Source organism: Zonotrichia leucophrys, chromosome 1, assembly GCF_028769735.1.
Source record: "Zonotrichia leucophrys gambelii isolate GWCS_2022_RI chromosome 1, RI_Zleu_2.0, whole genome shotgun sequence".
Taxonomy (NCBI): domain Eukaryota; kingdom Metazoa; phylum Chordata; class Aves; order Passeriformes; family Passerellidae; genus Zonotrichia; species Zonotrichia leucophrys.
Window position 1 is genome coordinate 2288316 of NC_088169.1, and position 17627 is coordinate 2305942.

A 17627-nucleotide genomic window follows, 5' to 3' on the forward strand; every position below is an offset into this window, starting at 1 on the left:
AAACCCAGTCTCTTACCTCTCATTAATTTCATATTTTCTTTCACTGTGTGCAAACACAGAAAGATTTCGAATTTCTTTCTGTGTGGAATAACTGGAACAAGCTGTGTGCACAATTTGAGTTCCCATTTTTTATTTTAGCAAATCTCTGAGGAATTCTCCTTTTTCCCTTCTTTCCTGCCTCCACCACCACACCTCCTCTTGTATTTGCATTTTTTCCCCCTTTAATTAATACATTTTCCCATCTTCATTCTTAGAGACAAAAATGACAAACCAGAATTTGACTTTGACAAGGACAAATACGACATCAGAATTCCAGAAGACTTGGATGAAACAGGCAAAAGAGGCTACAAAAAACAGGAGAGGATGGACCAGATTGTTCCAGAAAGTGATTACTCCCTAAGAGTACGTGTTGGGGCTTGAAAATTGGGATTATTTTTGGAAGCTGGAGGGTGTAAATGTTGTAATTTTAACAGAATCTGTTTTATAGGCTTACTGCAGTATTTTGTACCTGAAGCCAACCATGCAGATCATCCTGAGAGGGCAGAAAGTGAAAACTCAGCTGGTTTCCAAAAGTTTGGCCTTCATTGAGAGGGATATTTACAGACCCAAATTTCTCAATGTATCCTTTGCAAAACTGAATTCTGTGACCTGATTTTGTTCAGTTCTATTGGTAAATTTGGGGTTATTTTCTGGTTTTTTGGTTTTTAAGTCCTACTGAAGGAATTATCTCAATTACCTCTAAGACCCACTGAGAGTAACTCTTATTTTTTGTGTTCTGTGAAATTCACCCTGTTTTTCCTTAATATCTGCCCAAAGGCCAAAACAGTCAGAATTACATTTGGATTTAACTGCAGGAACAAAGATCACTATGGAATAATGATGTACCACAAAAACAGACTCATCAAAGCTTATGAAAGAGTTGGCTGTCAGTTAAAGGTAAGAAATTAAAGCTGAATATTTCAACATCTTGATAAATTCCATTCAAACCCTGTTAAAAAAAATATGGATGGAAAGCAAGGTATTGATGTATACTTTATAAAATCACCTTTTTTTTTACTGTGGGCAGAAGTTAAAAATTGTATTAAGTTGTTTGCTTTTGAGGCTGTTTGATACAAAAATTAATTTGATACAAATAATCTGAGCACATCTTTCAGGACAAAAAGAGGGGTAAAGCAGAGGATTTGTTCAAGATTTTCTGAGGAGTCACAAGCCAGAAAATCCTTTTTACCCAGTGTAGATACAGTTAATAATTACCTCCAGCAAACTCTTGCAGTATTGGCATGGATTTTGTGTTGGTTTTCCTGATTAAACTTTCATTCCTTGCAGGCAAACAACATGGGTGTGGGTGTTGTTGGGATTATTGAGTGCAACTTCCTAAAACCAACTCACAACAAACAGGATTTTGACTACACCAATGAATACAGGTATTTTGATCTGCATTTTCTAGCCCTTGTTGTCACTTCCTGGGAAATACTTGATAAAGCTGCTCCTTTAAATAGCAGTATTTAAATATAATATAATAAATTATAATTTTAAATGATTTTATATTTATATAAAATATATTTTTATGTATTTATATATTTATATAAATATAATATATATAATATATAATATATAATAATATATTATAATATAATAAAAATATAATATAAAAATATAATAAAATATATTATAATATATATAATATATAATATAATATATAACATATAATATATATAATATAATATATAAATATATATTTATATATAAATATATATTTATATATATTTATATAATTTATAATTTTTAAATAAATTTAAATATAATATAATATAATAAAAGAATAACTTTTATTCTTAAGTTTATGGTGTTGTCACCAAACGTGGTTTAAATGCAAACATTTCTTTTTAGATCCTTTTTTGTCTGCCCTCCTCTTTCCTTATAAATTTTTCCCACAATATCCACACCACTTTGTTCCTGTGTTTTTCCTGGATATTCTTTGGTGGCTGTTCAGGAGGAGGCATTTTCCATGTGCCCAGCAGTGCTTTTAATGTGGATTTTAACGTGGAAATGTTGGGCATTGATTGCAAACATGGACTGAACCTTTTCTGTCACTGGAGTTTATAAAGGTTCTTTCTTTGCTAGAGTTGGATTATTCAAGGTGATCTTTAAATTCTTTCCTTTGCAGACTCACGATAGCAGCACTGGGAGAGAAGCTCAACGATTACTGGAACGAGATGAAAACCAAGAAAAACGAGGAATATCCCTTGGCTCTGCCCGTCGAGGAGATCCAGTGAGTGCCATGTGTGACACTGCTGTCCCTGTTTGTGACAGCAGAGCCCTCCCTGGTTGGGGGATCTCAGGATCTGAGTCCTGGGATGCCGGGCCTCCGAGAGCACCCTTGGGGGGCTCGGGAGTCCTGGAATGTTCCAGAAGTGTCTGGTGGCTGCACTTTGATCCCACACAGGAGACGACACCTGTATGAGGACAGGAGGGTTTCACCGGGGTGAATGGTGAAGGGATCAGTTAATTAGAGAGTGAAACACAGGGTTTAGGATTTCTGTACAGGGGGGTTTAGAGAAGTAAGATGGAGGAATTGGGGCGTGTCCTGTCCTCCTTCTTCTTCCTCTTCTCCTCCATCTTCTTTGGCCACGGTGGCATTTTTGGATTGGTTATTACTGAGAGTACACCGAGTTATAAGAATAAATGGTATTGGGGAAAAATGATAAATATTGTACACGTAACAATGGGTATAAAAATACGTGGCGGTCCGGAGGACGGCACAGTGTGCTCATGGCTGACTGCTGAGCAGAGCTCTGTCGGGCTGAAAGAACATCTTTTAGATAAACAATTAATAAACATAAAACCCGAAAGAAGAACTGAAGCCTCTTCTTGTCCTTCGATACGCGGCTGCCCCAAGGCCATCCCGGGCCTTTCCAGGCCCCTCAAACAGCCGAGATAACCGGACACCTGGTGTGGCAGCAGGAGCAGGGAGCTCATTGTTCCCCTGCACTCAGCACTGGTGAGGCCTCACCTGCAGGATTGCATCCAGTGCTGGGCCCTCACTGTAGGAGGGACCTTGAGATGCTTGAGTGTGTCCAAAGCAGAGCAGCGAGGCTGGTGAGGGGCTTGGAGCACAAACCATGTGAGGAACGACTGAGGGAGCTGGGGGTGTTCAGCCTGGAGAAAAGGAGACTCAGGGGTGACCTTATCACCCTCTTCAGCTTCCTGAAGGGTGGCTGTGCTGAGCTGGGGTCGGTCTCTTTCTCCAGGCAACAACAGAACAAGAGGACACAGCCTCAAGCTGTGCCAAGGGAGATACAGGCTGGAATTAAGGAGGAAGTATTTTACAGAAAGAGTGGTCAAATACTGGAATCATCTACCCAGGGAGTGTCGCAGACATTTTTTCATAGAAATCCTTTCTTTGGGATTTGTGCATCTTCTGGGAAGCAGAGCCCCAGAAGAAGAATGTAAACAAATTGTTATGGGCTGCTGTGAAATGTAGCAGGTGATCCTGTGATTGGCTCATCTTCCTTGTGTACCATTAAGGGCCAATCACAGGAGCAGCTCAGGGACAGATTCCCTGCACACAGAACTTTGTTATTCATTCTTTCTATTCTATTCTTAGCTTAGCAGCTCTCTGCAATCTCTCTCCTTATTCTTTTTAGTATAGTTATAATGTATTATATATCATATATCAATAAATCCAGCCTTCTGATCAAGAAACAAGATTCTCATCCTTCTCTCACCACAGTGACCGTCTAAGGTCACTGTAATAAGGGAGATGGTGGAGTCACCATCCCTCAAAGAGTTTAAAAAAAGCCTGGATGTGGCCCTTGGTGCCATGATCTAGTTGAGCTGTTAGAACATGGGTTGGACTCGATGATCTTAAAGGTCTCTTCCAACCTAGAATTTCTGTGATTCTGTGATTCTGTGTGCAGGTGCTGACTGCTTTGGGTTTTGCAGGAAACAGCCTGACCAGACGTGGGTGCAGTGCGACGCGTGCCTCAAGTGGCGCAAGCTGCCGGACGGCATCGAGCAGCTGCCCGAGAAGTGGTACTGCTCCCTGAACCCCGACCCCCAGTTCAGGTAGGCACTGCCAGCCCACCCCTGGCAGCACAGGGCTGCCCAGCTCCTCCTCTGGGGGATTTGCTGTTCTCTCAGGGTTTTTCTGTTCTCTCAGCTCCTTCTCCTCTGAGGGTTCTTCTGTTCTCTCAGGGTTTTTCTGTTCTCTCAGCTCCTTCTCCTCTGGGGGTTTTTCTGTTCTCTCAGCTCCTTCTCCTCTGGGGGTTCTTCTGTTCTCTCAGGGTTTTTCTGTTCTCTCAGCTCCTTCTCCTTTTGGGATTCTCTGTTCTCTCAGGGTTTTTCTGTTCTCTCAGCTCCTTCTCCTCTGGGGATTCTCTGTTCTCTCAGGGTTTTTCTGTTCTCTCAGGGTTTTTCTGTTCTCTCAGCTCCTTCTCCTCTGGGGGTTCTCTGTTCTCTCAGGGTTTTTCTGTTCTCTCAGGGTTTTTCTGTTCTCTCAGGGTTCTTCTGTTCTCTCAGGGTTTTTCTGTTCTCTCAGCTCCTTCTCCTTTTGGGATTCTCTGTTCTCTCAGGGTTTTTCTGTTCTCTCAGCTCCTTCTCCTTTTGGGATTCTCTGTTCTCTCAGGGTTTTTCTGTTCTCTCAGCTCCTTCTCCTTTGGGGATTCTCTGTTCTCTCAGCTCCTTCTCCTCTGGGGGTTCTTCTGTTCTCTCTCAGGGTTTTTCTGTTCTCTCAGCTCCTTCTCCTCTGGGGGATTCTCTGTTCTCTCAGGGTTTTTCTGTTCTCTCAGCTCCTTCTCCTCTGGGGGATTCTCTGTTCTCTCAGGGTTTTTCTGTTCTCTCAGCTCCTTCTCCTCTGGGGGATTCTCTGTTCTCTCAGGGTTTTTCTGTTCTCTCAGCTCCTTCTCCTCTGGGGGATTCTCTGTTCTCTCAGGGTTTTTCTGTTCTCTCAGGGTTTTTCTGTTCTCTCAGCTCCTTCTCCTTTTGGGATTCTCTGTTCTCTCAGGGTTTTTCTGTTCTCTCAGCTCCTTCTCCTCTGGGGATTCTCTGTTCTCTCAGGGTTTTTCTGTTCTCTCAGCTCCTTCTCCTTTTGGGATTCTCTGTTCTCTCAGGGTTTTTCTGTTCTCTCAGCTCCTTCTCCTCTGGGGATTCTCTGTTCTCTCAGGGTTTTTCTGTTCTCTCAGCTCCTTCTCCTCTGGGGGATTCTCTGTTCTCTTCTTCCCTCAGGAATTGTGACGTGCCAGAAGAGCCGGAGGATGATGATTTAATACACCCCACATACGAGAAAACCTACAAGAAAAAGTGAGTTCTGAGACTTCTACAGGGCTCTAAACACTGCCAAGGAGAGCTGGGCAGCAGTTGGGGTGACAGCCCAGCTCCCAGAGGGGGGATCTTACAGAGGATTTGGCAGTGTGGGAATAATCAGTTTGGGACATCCCATAAATAAATGAACAATCAGTTTGGGATGTCTCAGAAATAAATGAACAATCAGTTTGGGACATCCTGTAAATAAATGAGCAATCAGTTTGGAATGTGCCATTAATAAATGGATAATCAGTTTGGGACATTCCATAAATAAATGAACAATCAGTTTGGGACATCCCATAAATAAATAACCATTCAGTTTGGGACGTCTCAGAAATAAATGAACAATCAGTTTGGGACATTCAATAAATAAATGAACAGTCAGTTTGGGATGTCCCATAAAAAATGAATAATAAGATTGGGCCATCCCATCAATAAATGAACAATCAGTTTGGGATGTCCCATAAATAAATGAACAATCAGTTTGGGATGTGCCATTAATAAATGAATAATCAGTTTGAGACATCCCATAAATAAATGAACAGTCAGTTTGGGACATCCATAAATAAATGAACAATCAGTTTGGGACGTCCCATCAATAAATAAACAATCAGTTTGGGATGTCTCATAAAAAAATTAATAATAAGATTGGGATGTCCCATCAATAAATGAACAATCAGTTTGGGATGTCCCACAAATAAATGAACAATAGTTTGGGATGTGCCATCAATAAATGAACAATCAGTTTGGGACATCCCATAAATAAATGAACAATCAGTTTGGAAAGTGCCATTAATAAATGGATAATCAGTTTGGGACATTCCATAAATAAATGAACAATCAGTTTGGGACATCCCATCAATAAATGAACAATCAGTTTGGGATCCCAGAAATAAATGAACAATCAGTTTGGGATGTCCCATAAATAAACGAACAATCAGTTTGGGACATCCCATAAATAAATGAACAATCAGTTTGGAATGTGCCATTAATAAATGGATAATCAGTTTGGGATGTCCCAGAAATAAATGAACAATCAGTTTGGGACATCTGATAAATAAATGAACAGTCAGTTGGGATGTCCCAGAAATAAATGAACAATCAGTTTGGGACATTCCATAAATAAATGAACAGTCAGTTTGGGATGTCCCATAAAAAATGAATAATAAGATTGGGCCATCCCATCAATAAATCAACAGTCAGTTTGGGATGTCCCATAAATAAACAAACAATCAGTTTGGGACATCCAATAAATAAATGAACAATCAGTTTGGAATGTGCCATTAATAAATGGATAATCAGTTTGGGACATCCCATAAATAAATGAGCAATCAGTTTGGGACATTCCATAAATAAATGAACAATCAGTTTGGGACATCCCATAAATAAATGAACAATCAGTTTGGGATATTCCATAAATAAATGAACAATCAGTTTGGGATGTCCCATAAATAAATGAACAATCAGTTTGGGATGTTCCATCAATAAATGAACAATCAGTTTGGGATATCCTATAAATAAATGAACAATCAGTTTGGGATGTCCATAAAAAGTGAATAATAAGATTGAGGTGTCCCATAAATAAATGAACAATCAGTTTGGGACATCCCATAAATAAATGAACAATCAGTTGGGATGTCCCATAAACAAACTCTGAGGGCTGTTAGGAGAACGTGGCTGTGTAACTTTAAAAGGTGCACATTGAAGCATATTGAAAGGATCAATACATTTATTTAGGAATAAAAGGGTTCTCAGCTAAGATGTATGAGAAAAAACAGATTTGGGTAATTGTGATGCTGCCTCACATTCTAGAATTGGGAGTTTGGGGTTGTTTTAAATATTTTAATCAATAATCTAGAGGGAAGTTGTTGGAAGTTAAGCTAACATCAGAGAAGTTTCCAGCTTCCTGAGGAAATTTTCATTCAATAAACAAGAATACTCAGATTATTGTACCTAGCTGAGATGAGGAGTATTGTGTTTGCTTTTAGATCTTAGATTTCGTTTTTATAATGAATGAACAGTTTGAATCTAAACTTCTCATTTCTATTCTTTCCTTGCTGCTGTGCAGGGACAGGGAAAAACTGAAGAGGAGACTGGAGTACAGCCACCAGGTAACTGCAGCCAGGTGTGCTCTGCAGGATTTGCTCACCAGGAGGAAACCCCAAATCCCCTTTTTTTGCTGGAAAATCCATTTCTTTCTCCTTAGGAGGGAGTTTGAGAGGGACAAAACTGGAGGGGATGGCAGTCACTGGTGGCTGTTTGCTGGCAGGACACCCAGCTCTTGAAAGGGGATTTGTTGGACAGAGATGTGATGAGGATCTGAAGGAAAGATGCCACAAAAAGTGGGGATAGGCAGAGGTGGAACAGCTACACTTGTGCAAGGAGTCACTCATTAAATTCAGGTTAAACCCAGATGCAGATCCAGCTGTTGGATGGGAATGTCTGGATTCTAACTCAGAATCAAATTTTTCAAGTAGGATTTCATTTCAGTTGCTTTCAATTTCTGACCTAAGATCATTTCTGGAGAAGAGATGCTGCATGTGCTGTTTTAACCTATTTATTTCATTTTACTCTTTCTCTGCCATTGAATCTCCCCCACTACAAAAGGAATTTCTAAAAGGGAAAAAATTGCTCATTTTGGGCCAGCTGAGTGAACCCTGAGCAGCTTTCCCAGGGATGTCTGTCCTGGAGGTTGTGTCTGTGTGTCAGACAGACACACAGCTTGGGAAAAGCTCTTGCCTGGGATTCTGCACAGCACTTTAAATGAAAAAGTGGATTTGCAGTAGCCCAGTCAGCATTAATCATCCCAAAATCCTGAGCCTGGGTTCAGGGAGGTATCTGGATATAGAAATGTCAGAATTTCAGGTGTTGGTATATAAAGAATTGCTTAAATCTCTCCTGAAGAATCTACTAATATCTGTTTATTTCCATTCTTAACTTACATTGTCTTATAGATCAATAATGAAATATTTTTAAAAACATCTGTTTCTTCAAGTAAAGACTTCAAACCATTCTCACCTTCGAGTGCAAAGGAAGCTCTTCCAAGGTTACTTATACCAAAATCCTCAGATGCTTCTGTCAGGAGATCTCTGCCTATTTTAATCAAAGTATCTTCTCCTCATTTGGATGCTGATAGCAGGTGAGTGGAGCTGTACAGAGGAGATTAAAATTAATAAATTCATGAAAATGATGGGGAGAAATTAGTGAAAATGATGATTGGGGGCAGCTTCAGCTGCTGAAATTCCTGTGGGAATTCTGGGAGCATGGGAAGCTCCAGGAGACTTTGTCAAGTACAAAAGTGAATGTAAGAAAACGAGAAAGGAACATTTTTAGTGATTTGTGTGCTCAGGAACAGAATTTGTGTTCTCCACACTCCACAGGCTGTTTTCCTGAAACTCTGTGGGGATGTTCTGGCAATACTGGGTGTGTTTCAGAATAATGTGGGAGTGTGGGTGGCAGGCACTCGTTTTTACAGGAATTTATTCTGATTAAAATCCCATGCAGGTGATTTTTTTGGAGTGGTAATTTTTGAACAGTGCTCAGAGAAACACTGCACTTGCTTGGAAACAAATGGTTTGGCAGCATTTATGCAAATAAAATGATTATTTTAATGTTTTCCTCCTCAGCCTCAAAAGGAGGACGCAGAGCTGTGCCACACCCGTGTCCCTAAAGACGCCTCGGCTCAGTGACAAAACATTCAGCAACCACGAGCAGGAGGATGATGACGATGAAGATGTCATCATTTTAGAGGAGAGCAGCACTCCAAAGCCTTCAGCAGATCCTGATGTTCCTGTGGTGAAAACAGAATGCATCAATTTGGATCAGGAGGAGAAGCAGAAGGAAAACTCTCCTGTGGGGGAACCTTGCAGTGCCACCACTTCGGAGGCAAGAAGTGAACAGCTGAGCTCAGCAACACAGACAGAGCTCCCCAAGCTGGTGGTGAAAAAGGAGGAGGTGGAAGACATCCCAGTCCAGGTTCCTGGGCCAGGGATGGAAAAGGAACAGCCCAAAGTCAATGGTGTTCCTGAGACACCTGTAGAGATGGAAAATGAACTGAAAAATCAGCTGCAATTGTTGAACAGAGAAAAAGAAATGTACCAAAGCAAATGCGAAGCGTTAACCAAACAGGTGCAAACACTGGAGCAGCAGCTTTTGGAGATGAACAATAAATGTGTGAAAAAGGAGATGTGCCACCAGGCCACAGAGACAGCTCCCTCCTGCCAGGAGGGGAGCGCTGATGGGAGGAGCCTGGCAGAGGTGACGGCTCTCTATGAGCAGGCCCTGGGCGAGATAGCAGCGCTCAGGCAGCAGTGCAGCACCCTGCAGAACCTCAAGGCTGAGTGCAGCAAATGCGCTGATGGGGAGAGCAGGAGCGAGCTGGATGAGATGGCCGTGCAGCTGGATGATGTGTTCAGGCAGCTGGACAAGTGCACCACCGAGAGGGACAGCTACAAAAGCCAGGTAACCTGCTGTGCTGGTTTAGGGCAAATTTGTTAAAGAATCTGCAAAGGAGGGCCCCTCCAGAAAGCAAAACCCACACGGCCCCTGCCCCCAACCAGTTCAGGAAAAAATTCCTCGGAGAGAGGTGGAAAGAACCTGTTTATTTGACTGGCCCAGCATCCCCCAGCACACAAAGTGAACAATACCCGATGACAGCGCTCTGAGAAAGATGGCAAAATCAGAAAGTCTCTGTTGGGGGTGGTTGCTCTGTTCTCAGTCCCTCCGGCGCTGGGCCAGCCGCTGCAGCCGAACCTTCGGTGTTCCCGGGTCCCCGTCCGGAGCAGTTCGAGATGGTCACAGGAACAGGAGAGGAGAAACAGTCCAGGAAGCAATGTGGGCTGTTAGCTAGAACTAGCTAATAAGCAGAGGCAGAATGTTGCGGTGTGTTGCAATGTCCTGTTTTAAACTTCCAGTCCCTTCCCAGCTGTGCCTATCCCTCTCTCCCTTCCCCTCGCCCCTCGCTGAGTGTGCCCTGTCAATCAGGCTGACATACCAGCAAGGCGTCGTGTGATTGGTCCCTCAGGCCTGGGGGACATTGGATAGGTGTCCCTCGTCCCTTGAGACCCTGCCCCTTCACCTGGTTGGTGGCTCACCTGTCCCCTCCCCTTCCCCTGTCCCGAGCTTAAAAGGTTAATCAGACCATGCGGCCTCCATTCTGGTGGAGGAATTGCCCCGGCAGGCCTCTGTACCCGTGGAATAAACATCTGGGCATTCAACCCTCCAGCAGAATCCACTCCTTTCTCTCTTCACCATCACCAGAAGCTCTCTCCTGAGGTAAACGGAGTCCTGACAAGCCTGGACTTGTTCAGTGCCCTGCTGCAATCCCCAGCAGCCAAGGTATCTCTGGGGTAAAGCACCACAGTGCTGCCTTTGGCCCAGCAGCGAGGGTCAGAACTGGCCCAGGCACCATCTAACTGGTTATATTGGGATTCTTATTCCAATAGCAGAAAGCAGAGCAGAAGCAAGAGCAGAAAAAGAGAGCAAGCAAAAGCAGCAAGCTGAAGCTGGAAGTAAAAAACCAGCCCTGTGTACCGCTTGTCTCTGTGTGCCTGATAAGAGAAACCCAAACAAAACTTCCACTCTTCAGAGCCGGTCTTAAAGGCACAGAACAGATGAATGGGGATATACAAGCATCATAACGTCACCCCAGGACACTGCCAAAACACTCCTGACACTGATTAGCTCTGTGTTTTACTCCCTGTTTCACAGCACTTCTACTACACAAGGTTTTGAATCTTTTTTTTTTTTTTTTTTTTTGAATAATTTTTACAGGTTTATTTTTCTTTTAATTGGCAGATTGAAGTCCTGGAAGTGGAGAAGAACCAAATGGCCTGTCAGTGTGAGGAGCTCAAGGCAGAGCTGGCTCAGTTAAAAGCTTCCATCCCCCAGGCTGTAGCACGGGCAAATGATTCTACCACCAGTAATGTAGAAGACTCTGTAAATTTTTCTGATGGAGAAAGGTATCAGTTTTGTTCTTTCTAGATGTTATTTCAAGATTTTTCCTTGTTGGTTGTATTTCAAATGTTCTGATGAAGGTTATGTTTGATAATTGTATAATAAAATGTGATGCTTGCAATTCTTTTCTACTGCCTTTTGTGACTCCTAACTAATGTTGTTGTTTTTTTTCTTTTTTATCAAGTGATGTTTGTGATTTATGATCTGTGTGAGCAGGATTGGCCCCAACAGAATAGCAAACAGATACTTCTGAAAATACCCAAAATGTCGTATAATTTCTAAACACAACTTGCAAACCAAGGAGAGAAAAGGGAGGCAGGAAAGAGGAGGGTGATCATTATTTTCTGCTGTGCAATGAACTTCACTTTGAGAGTCTCTTTTTCTCTCTTGAATCAACTGAAGAGCTTGGATTTGAAACTTTCCTGTAAGAACTCCTTGCTGCAGGCAAATCCTGTGGATTAGGAGCTGGGGTTTGTCTTGGAATTCAACAAAAGTTGAAACTTCCAGCTGGAGAGCTTGGAGCTCTTGGGAAGTGGGAAGAGCACACACACAGAACCCAGAGCAGGGGGAAGCAGAGTGAGCTGAGGTCCCTGCCAGGGGAGAATCCAAGGGGGAAGCATCAGCTGGGATAAAAGGGGACTCAATTCAGGGATCAATTCAGGAATTGAGGTATTTCAGAGGGAGCTGAGGGCCTGGTAGTATCTGCAAAAGTTAAACATTCCTGGAAAAAGGCAGTTGTTATGCTCATATTTAGGACAGCCAGAGTTCCATCCTGTCACTGCAGCCTCAATCCCAGGGAAAACATGGAATAAATCTGCCTGGAAGCCACCTGGAGCCCCATGTGAGTCCAAAGGGAGTAAGGACAAGCAGCGTGGGGTGACTGAGGGCAAACTGGGGAGCAGCAGCAAGGCCGAGCATGGAAAAGGCTTTTGCACCTCAACTCCTGTGTCCAGTTCTGGGCTGCTTTAAAAGGACTGGGAGGGGCTGGAGTGTGGCCAGGGAGGGGCTGGAAAACATCCAGGGAGGATCCCTGAGGGAGCTGGGGGGGCTCAGCCTGGAGAAAAGGGGGATCAGGGGGGACCTCATTGCTCTGCACAGCTCCTGACAGGAGGGGCAGGGAAAGGAGGAGAGGAAATGGCCTCAGATGGCACCAGGGCAGGCTCAGGTTGGAGATTGGCACAGAAAATTTCCCTGGCAGAGTGGTCAGGCCTTGGGCTGAGCTGCCCAGGGAGGTTTGGGGTCCCTGTGTGTGGGAGTGTTCAGGGATATCATTTTGGGGGATTGTTGGACTGGATAATCCCAAAATTCTCCTCAGGTTGGAGATTGGCACAGAACATTTCCCTGGCAGAGTGGTCAGGCCTTGGGCTGAGCTGCCCAGGGAGCTTTGGGGTCCCTGTCTGTGGGAGTGTTCAGGGATATCATTTTGGGGGATTGTTGGACTGGATAATCCCAAAGTTCTCTTCCAGCCCTGGGAATCCTGGGATTCATGGCCTGGGTGACAGAGCCAAATGAACTCAACACATTCCTGATGCCATCAAACTGGAGAGAGCTCAGTAGGGCAGAGCTGCTGCTGAGGGACTTTGACCAATGCCATAAACGAGCTGGAGAAAATCCCCTGAAAATTCCACAGAGCACCTGAATGGGTGAATTCCTGCCGGGGCAGAACTGGAGGAAGTCCCGGTGGTGCTGGGGTGGCAGGGCAGGGACAGCCACCAATGAGAGCCAGCAGGGACAGCCAGCACTGCTCTCTGCTGGTGGCACCACCCCGAGCTCCGGCTGGGCCGGGCCGGTGACTCCTCCCTGCTGCCGGGCATGGGCAGCCCAGCCACGGAGTGCTGCATCCACAGAGTGGAGAATAACCTGCATAATTTCCACAGTCTTAAAAAACAAATTGCCCCACATTAAAAATTACCCGTCAGCATTTAATTTTATTTTTCATTATAGCTCTGATGTGTGTTTATTAAAAGAATTAGCAAATAAATGCAGGAGTTGGAAGTAACTTTCCCCACAAGTTGGTGGAGATGTGGCAGCACTGGGAGAGCTGGAGAAAGGATCTGAGAGCAGAAGGAAAAGGGCCACAGAAGGGATGGCTCATGGCAAAACAGTTTGATCAGGAAGAGGACACAGCAAGCACATCCAGCAAAGAAACCAAAAAAAGGGAGGCCCAGCCTTTTCCCTGGGCTAGAACTCTTACTTCCTATTTATATTTTAAAGCCTTTGGACCAACTCCTCTTTCTTGCCTTCTCCTCTCTTTTTCTCTCCTTTTGTTCCTGTGGGTTGTGGTAGTTTGGGTTTCTAAATGGATAAAAATCCCAGGCCTTAATACTGCTTTGAGAAGTACAGGTGCTGTGGGGGAAAGGATTGCACCAATGCTTATTGTGAAATATTTCTGACAGGAATTCAGTTTCGTATTGAGGAAATATTCCCCTTGAAGCTGAAAACTGAAGAGAAGCTTGGAAAAACGTGTAGCTTTAGAAATAATCTTGATCAAGAAAAAAACACATCCATTTTTTTTTTTGTTGTTTTCTTGGAGTCATGGAGCACCCCCAGCTGGATGGTGGCTCCAGCTGTGCCAGGTGAGCTCTGAGCCCACAATCCATGCCTGGCTAACGCTGTGCTGCTCTCTCCCCAGCCTGAAGCTGCGCTCCCTGCGCGTGAACGTGGGACAGCTCCTGGCCACCATCATGCCCGACCTGGACCTGCAGCAAGTGAATTATGACATCGATGTGGTGGATGAAATCTTAGGGCAGGTGGTGGAACAAATGCATGAAATCAGCAGTACTTAAAATCTCGCTGTTGTAGCAGAGTTTTATTGCTCTTCCATGATAGGTTGCAGACTGTAAATGGGGCTGCTTCACTTTATATCTTTGACATAGGTGGATCTCTCAGTGTAAATATTCCACATTTAGCTGTTCACTTCCTCCTCAAGGAGCACTGGTCAATACTGACCCACCCTGATGTACTTAATTCAGGATTTTGCTTTGGAAATGTATTTGTAATTAAATTTGCAGATATTTTTACTATTAGGAATCTTAATACTTTTCTACAGACACCTTTTGGTTGACTTTGGATCTTATATAAGCATTAATACCTGTGAGTATTTCCTCTTTTAAAGTAGTGGAATATCTTAGAAATGCAAAAAAAGAAAAAAGAACTTCCTTGATTTCCTTCCCAGAGTTGTTGTATCCCACAGTGTTGTTCCATTGCTCCCAGCAGTGTTCTGTGTTGCATTCATGGGATAGAAATGTGAGTAGTAGGTGAGAATTTGGGCCATATTTGGAGAATATTTGTGTGGTACTACCAAAAGAAGGGTTCTTAAGGGTTTCACCCTGAAAACTGGGGATGGACCAGTTGGATGGAAGCACTTGGAGAAGGAAGGATGTTTCTTTATCTGTGGTGTCAACAACAGGGTGAAAATGTTCAGCTTCAACAGCTTCAGACAGTTTTTATTTCAGGCAGGAAAAGGGAATTCCTCTTTTTCACATCCCCCCCCTTTAGAGTTTTGTGCTCTAAATCTTCCCATTTTTCCATGATCATGGGAAAACCTGGAAGCAATGGTACCAAGAGAAATTCCCAGCCAGCTGCAGGGATTTCTTCCCAAGTCATTGGGAATGACAAACTGGGTGGCAAAGACAGCAAATCCATCTTTTCCTCTGTGGTGGGATTGGTCACCCAAAGAGCAATCCAGAAAAATCCTTCTTGCTTTGAAATTCAATACATAATTTAATTAGTGTTCAATATGTTAATTCTTAGGAAGTATATATATTTTTTTTTTAATTTAAATAAAGCCAATATTGTGGCTTTTGCACTGCTACTGTCCTGAGTTAATCCCTTGGTGTCCCTTTGAGCTGCAGTTCAGTGGAATTCTTTCCATGGACAGTATTTCAGTGAAGATCTCTCTCTATGCCAATAACGGGAATGCACTACTGTTGTACTTTATCAAGAGAAATTGAATGTTTGATTTGGGAAGAGGTGGCTGTAATATAACTATGTATGACTTTTGCAAAGTTTATATTTCCCATTTCTTGGTGTGTAGCTTTTCCATTTCTTAATCATCATTATTTATTATGTTTCATCAGACCGTAGCTGAATTTCTTGTAGACAACAGGCAAAATAGAGCACATGTCTATATTAAAAATGGCAAATTTACAATGTACATTTACACTTTGGACAATGGTGGACTTATGGAAATGGTTTCTATTTACTTGTTAAAATGTATTTTTTGTAAAAAATAAAAAGATATGAATTGGAGTTTGCAGGATCCCAACTCGTGTTTGTTTCTAAATAAAGCCTGGCTCAGTCTGGTGTTGGACTGGGATGGAAATGGGATGGGAATGTCCTGGATATGGAAAAGCAGCACTGGTATAATCCAGAGGGTTTAGTGGAATGGAGCTGAATTTCAGAGAGCTGAATTTCCAGAATCCAGCTGAAATTTCCAAAATCAAATTTGGAAATCTTCACATTTCCAAATTCAGCTGAATTCCTGAGCTGAAATTCCAGAATTTCAGGAAGTTCTGCTGTGGATTCATGGACGAGCTTCTTCACCTTCAGAAATTCTCCCAGCACGTGCACTTGCACCATCCTAAGCAAGTTCCTCCTGCTGTGAAACTCCTCAGGACTTCTGTAAAAATAATTTTAAAATCCCCTATTCCATCCACATCCTTGTCCCTCTGCTGGAAAGAGATGGAGAGGGAAGGGGTTGGTTTGTGGGTCAGGGTTTGGGGTTAAGATTGATGGAGGTGGATGAGGAGGGCACTGGATCTGTCAGCATTTAATTCAATTATTGGTCTCAAACGCTGCCAAAGGAGGGAGTTCCCTCAGGATAACTCACCCGAGACAGGCACATCCCGGCCTTCTCCTGCAGCCCAACACCCCTGGCTCGGGCTGTTACTGTGGTGAAAAATGTGTATTTTATGATTGGCTTTTCCAAATATTCAAATGAATACTAGATGTGTTGTGTTAGAAAGTTACGCTGTATTCATTTTCTTAAATAGTGTATTAAATATAGTTTTAGGTTATAAAAAATGTTAAAATAGAAACTATGCTAGGTAAGATACTTTTTTAAAGAAAGGATTTGCAGTGAGACAGCAGCCACAGGACACCTGAATCATTCAGAGAAAAAGAATTTATTGCCCCATTATCAGAAAAAACGAACTTCTTCCCGCCTCAAAAGTGCTGTTAGGATTCAGAGGAAGAAGTTGAGGATGACCAAACAGAATCCTGTGTTTGAATGGAATTTATGCATCATGGATGAGGTGTATGAATATGCAACAGGTTATTGTTTTTAAGGGTTAATCCTTTGTTAACGTGGGTCATTTTATGGGCTTGTGCTGCTGTACCTGGACATCCATAACTCTTTGTTTCTATTGTCTCATATTGTCCTAATCCAAATTGTCCAAATTATTATTACTCTAATTATATTGCTATTTTTATAACCATTTTATTACTATTAGACTTTTAACAATTTAAAAACAAGTGATTGGCATTTTTCACACTGTCATTGTCCCCCGTGAGGGTGGCACAGGAGGGCACAGCCCCTGTGTCCTCTGAGCTCTGTGTTGGGCCCTGGCACAATGTGGAGCCAAAGGAGTCCCAAGGAGGAGACTCCAGAATTCAAGGGTTGGCCAGAGAGTAGGGGGACAATGACAGCTGTGCCACAGGGATGACAGCAAAGAGCTCTCCCATGGGGATTTAAAGGCTGAGAGAATTGGGATTGTTCAGCCTGGAGAAAAGAAGCTTTGGGGTGATCTCAGTGTGGCCTTGCAGGGCCTGAAGGGAAGTGACAAGAAAGATGGAGACAATTTTCAAAGGATGGAATGACAGGACAAGGGGGAATAGCTTCAAACTAATACAGATGGTTTAGATTGAGTATTAGGATGAAATTGTTCCTTGGGAAGGTGAGGAAAGGCTGGGATGGAATTCCCAGAGCAGCTCTGGCTGCCCATGGATCCCTGGCAGTGCCCAAGGCCAGGTTGGGCACTGGGGCTTGGAGCAGCCTGGGACAGTGCAAGGTGTCCCTGCCATGGCAGGGGTGGCACTGGGTGAGCTTTAAGTTCCCTTCCACCCCAACCATTCCATGATTGTGTGCTGTAGAATTCATCTTCCTTTGTCCCCTGCTGCTCCCTCCCCTGCCTGTGAGGCCGTGTGGGGTCTGGGGAGCTCTCAGAGCCCCATTTTGGGTTTCACCTCCCTGCCCAGAGGCTCTTCTTCCCTTGGGCAAGAAGTGCAAGCAGAAACCGTTTTCTCACAATGTAACTTGTCATTATTATTATGCTTTTAAGGCAAAAGTTTTGCCTTTGAAACAGGGAAGTTGGGGGACACATTACCCATTAGGACTTTTCATACATTTACACCGGCCAAGTACAGCA

General features: G+C 43.3%; 1 protein-coding gene across 1 annotated transcript in view; it reads left to right on the forward strand.

Annotated features, from left to right (window-relative positions):
* Positions 1 to 14171, forward strand: part of MORC3 (MORC family CW-type zinc finger 3) — a 44688-nt gene extending 30517 nt beyond the window's left edge. Inside the window, exons 6-17 of the mRNA XM_064705177.1 lie at positions 255 to 402; positions 488 to 619; positions 817 to 936; positions 1327 to 1424; positions 2168 to 2272; positions 3946 to 4068; positions 5227 to 5301; positions 7373 to 7415; positions 8259 to 8443; positions 8931 to 9765; positions 11101 to 11264; positions 13892 to 14171. Of these exons, the coding sequence (XP_064561247.1) occupies positions 255 to 402; positions 488 to 619; positions 817 to 936; positions 1327 to 1424; positions 2168 to 2272; positions 3946 to 4068; positions 5227 to 5301; positions 7373 to 7415; positions 8259 to 8443; positions 8931 to 9765; positions 11101 to 11264; positions 13892 to 14045 (2182 nt within the window). The 3' untranslated portion in view covers positions 14046 to 14171. The remainder of the gene's footprint in view (positions 1 to 254; positions 403 to 487; positions 620 to 816; positions 937 to 1326; positions 1425 to 2167; positions 2273 to 3945; positions 4069 to 5226; positions 5302 to 7372; positions 7416 to 8258; positions 8444 to 8930; positions 9766 to 11100; positions 11265 to 13891) is intronic.
* Positions 14172 to 17627: the final 3456 nt, after the last annotated feature.